At 47.4% G+C, this 3334-nt stretch overlaps 1 protein-coding gene across 1 annotated transcript; it reads right to left on the reverse strand.

Moving 5' to 3' along the window:
* Positions 1–933: 933 nt before the first annotated feature.
* ID2 (inhibitor of DNA binding 2) lies at positions 934–3334 on the reverse strand. Its single transcript, XM_006197094.3, has 3 exons — positions 2849–3334; positions 2469–2532; positions 934–1699 (listed from the first exon to the last, which is right to left on the reverse strand). Exons 1-2 carry the CDS (start codon positions 3194–3196, stop codon positions 2476–2478), a joined length of 405 nt encoding a protein of 134 aa, XP_006197156.1. The 5' UTR covers positions 3197–3334; the 3' UTR covers positions 934–1699; positions 2469–2475.

Below are 3334 nucleotides of genomic sequence, written 5' to 3' on the forward strand. Positions count from 1 at the left end.
GCCAGTGCCCATCCACCTCAGACCAGCCTTCCAGAACCTCCCACACCCTCCCACTCACACCCCTGGGGAAGTGTCTTCCAATTTGAGGATACAAATACATGCACACATCTGAATTTTAAGCACTCATCTATATTATAAACTACGTATTTTAAAGCAGGGTCCAAATATCGCCACAGAATGGCTGCAATGGAAACTGATCCTTTTTCTGATTCCCTCCCCCTTATCGTTCCCTGGGCAGGCCATGGCCCAGTCAGTGCAGTCAACGGTGAAGGGCGATTTCATAGCCACCTGTCTCAGAAGGCCAGCAGGTTGAAGCCCTTCTCCGGGAGGCTGGGTGAGCTACAGGTGGAGAAGGTACGGGGAGGGTGTGCAGCGGCCCCAAGCTCAGAGCCATATTACAGCTTACTTTCCAGGGCAAACAGTCACTTGGGGCAAACAGTAACACCGAGGGATTGTTTGCCCTTCCTCTAAGTCTTTGATCAGTTCCAGAATTCTGTGGGGCCGTTTCTCCTCGGGTTGATAGCGGTTGTATTTACTCCAGGAGTGCCTTGATGTCTGCTCAGACAGGTAGTCCTTCCAGAGTCCAGTTTATCTGAACGATCTAACTCCTAGGAGTCACCATCACAGCAACTCTCTGGTTTGAGACTCGGCCCCAAGGCAGAGAAACTACTCTTTCCTTGCCGGACCAAGAGAAACTTGGTTTACGGACTCCCCAGCCCTTGTCGGCTCTCCTCGGAAGCAGCCGCAGCCCTGTGCCCAAGTGCTGGCCCTGCCCACAGATCATCTGATAAAGGGTTTCTCTGCACACAGGTTCCAAGACTTAGAGGGTGGTGGAAGGAATGGGCGAGAAAGGGCTAAGTAAAATGGTGAGACAGAGAGAGAAGGAGCGAGTGCACAAGACAAGTATCTTAAAAACCATTCAGAATTCAGGTATTGACTTCAGACGTGTTTTATTATAGCCTTATACAGTCTACATAAATTTGAACTTGTATTTATTTGGGTTCAGTTATAACATAGCATAATAAAAATCAAAGCACTGGTCCTCTGAAATAAAGCAGGCAATCACCATTCAATAAACACACTTGATTTATTTTGTATAAAAGGGTTAAGTTTACAACTAAACTTTTATAAAAAGTTTAGCATGAATAAGTACATCATTACGCTTTGTATGCAGAAATATTCATCTCTGCCACTATACAAGGAAACTCTAGTCAAAGAGTTCACAAGGTTTCACTCAATATATATATATTTATATATAAATATATACACAGCATTCAGTAGGCTTGCGTCAAAAAGGTAATTTCTGACCGAAAGACTTCATTTAAGTAACTGAATACTGGGTCCTTCTGGTATTCACGCTCCACCTTTGAAAAAAGGCAAAGTCTGCTTAAATTGGGCAATTCCTTGTGATTTTAACATTTTCGCTCCCCATGGTGGGAATAGTATATAAAGAAAACCTTCCAACTGCAGAAAGGGCATTTAAAAGTCTTTTTCATAAATAACTAATATCACAGTCCAGGTCAGAGAACACCCTGGGGAACTTGATCACTTAGTTTTCCTTCCATTTTTAAAAAAGGTCCATTCGACTTAGCCTTGTCCTCCTTGTGAAATGGTTGAAAAATAAGTTCAGCGCCTTAAAAGAGCCCGTGGATTTGTTGTTGTTGTTGTGCAAAGAGAAAAAAAAAAAAGTCATGAACACCTGCAAAAGATCGGGAGAGAAAGGATTGTTTAGGAGATTGTAACCTAAGGGCAGAGGCGGGCAGACTGGCGCCAGGAGGAAGCCGCAGTTTGAACATTTAACCAAACACTCAAACGTTGGGCAAACCCTGGCGTCCAGATGCAACACACACACTCGGCCTCCACAGCGCAAATTAAACATGAAAATACAGAGACTCAGGGGAAAAACTTCCCAGCGCAATCTCCTATTTGGATCTCCAACGGAGTGCTCGCAGGCGCCAGTCTGCTTCTTGTAACAATTATTTGATTGAAAACAGCCCTTTAGTTAACAGATAGGGAAGTCGGAATCCCACATCACAGGGTCTGGGGCACAGGGCAGCAATGCTTGGCTAGCCGAATCCCAGAGGGCTGGAGTTTCAGGGAAGGAGGATCCCTATGGAATTTGCGGCGATAAGATTAATTACACGGAGGTTAGTACCTCGTAGTACCAGAGCGATCGCAGGAAACAGCCGGGGCATGTTACATGCGCACAGAAGCCAGTACTCATTTCCCCCGGCCACCTTCATACTAAGTTACTAACATCATTTTTTTTAAAGGAAAATGTTCTGTGATCTCGAGTAACAGAAGCTAGATGCCCCTTCATGTCCAGTACACGTAAACAACGCACTACGTGAAATACAACAAAATACACATTCAGTTATGAAGCCCCAAATCTTACAGATCCGCAAGTACACACACGCGCACGCACATACACTCCAAGCGGCAGTTCAACCGGCGGCACAAACACTCACCATTTATTCAGCCACAGAGCGCTTTGCTGTCATTTGACATTAACTCAGAAGGGAATTCAGAAGCCTGCGAGAGAAAGGTGATAAAAGGCATGATGTTAGACAACCTTAAGGAGAAAGAGCCTCTATTTCTGTTTTTTAAGTAGTCCACAGAACATCAAGTTTATGCTAAATTCGGACTCAAAGACGCATTAACATGTCAGAACTTACCAGTCATTTCACACACGACTCAATCTACAGCAGATTTATTAATTTTTTTTTAAAGATAAAGTTAATTATCTCATCTGTAAGTCACCGTCTACGGCCGCCTTGACAATGGGTCTGCCGCCCAGGCGATCGCGGGGATGCACGGGAGCGAGCGGGGCACCGGGAGTAGGTCTTACCTGCAAGGACAGGATGCTGATGTCCGTGTTTAGGGTGGTCAGCGGCGTCCTGGACGCCTGGCTCTGCCCGGGTCGCTGGTGGTGCAGGCTGACAATAGTGGGGTGCGAGTCCAGGGCGATCTGCAGGTCCAAGATGTAGTCGATGACGTGCTGCAGGATTTCCATCTTGCTCACCTTCTTGTTCTGGGGGATGCTGGGCACCAGCTCCTTGAGCTTGGAGTAGCAGTCGTTCATGTTGTAGAGCAGGCTCATCGGGTCGTCCACCGGGGTTTTGCTCCGGGAGATGCCCAGGCTGTGGTCCGAAAGGCTGTTTTTCCTAACGGACCTCACTGGACTGAAGGCTTTCATGCTGAGCGCGGGGAAGGAGAGACCGGGAGGAGGGAGCGGGCTGCCCTAGAGCTCAGGCCGCCACCGCCGCCGCCTACGGAGCCTACGGAGCCTCCTGCGCTGCTAACCAGGCTCGGCTCAGAATGAAGCTGAGAGCCG

This window comes from Vicugna pacos, chromosome 15, assembly GCF_048564905.1.
Source record: "Vicugna pacos chromosome 15, VicPac4, whole genome shotgun sequence".
Lineage (NCBI taxonomy): Eukaryota > Metazoa > Chordata > Mammalia > Artiodactyla > Camelidae > Vicugna > Vicugna pacos.

Bases quoted from the DNA above. Each gene is read 5' to 3' on its own strand.
- ID2 (XM_006197094.3), bottom strand. From the start codon at position 3,196: ATGAAAGCCTTCAGTCCAGTGAGGTCCGTTAGGAAAAACAGCCTTTCG. The intron at 2,533-2,848 runs GTAAGACCTACT...TTTCTCTCGCAG, and splicing joins TCAGCATCCTGTCCTTGCAG to GCTTCTGAATTCCCTTCTGA.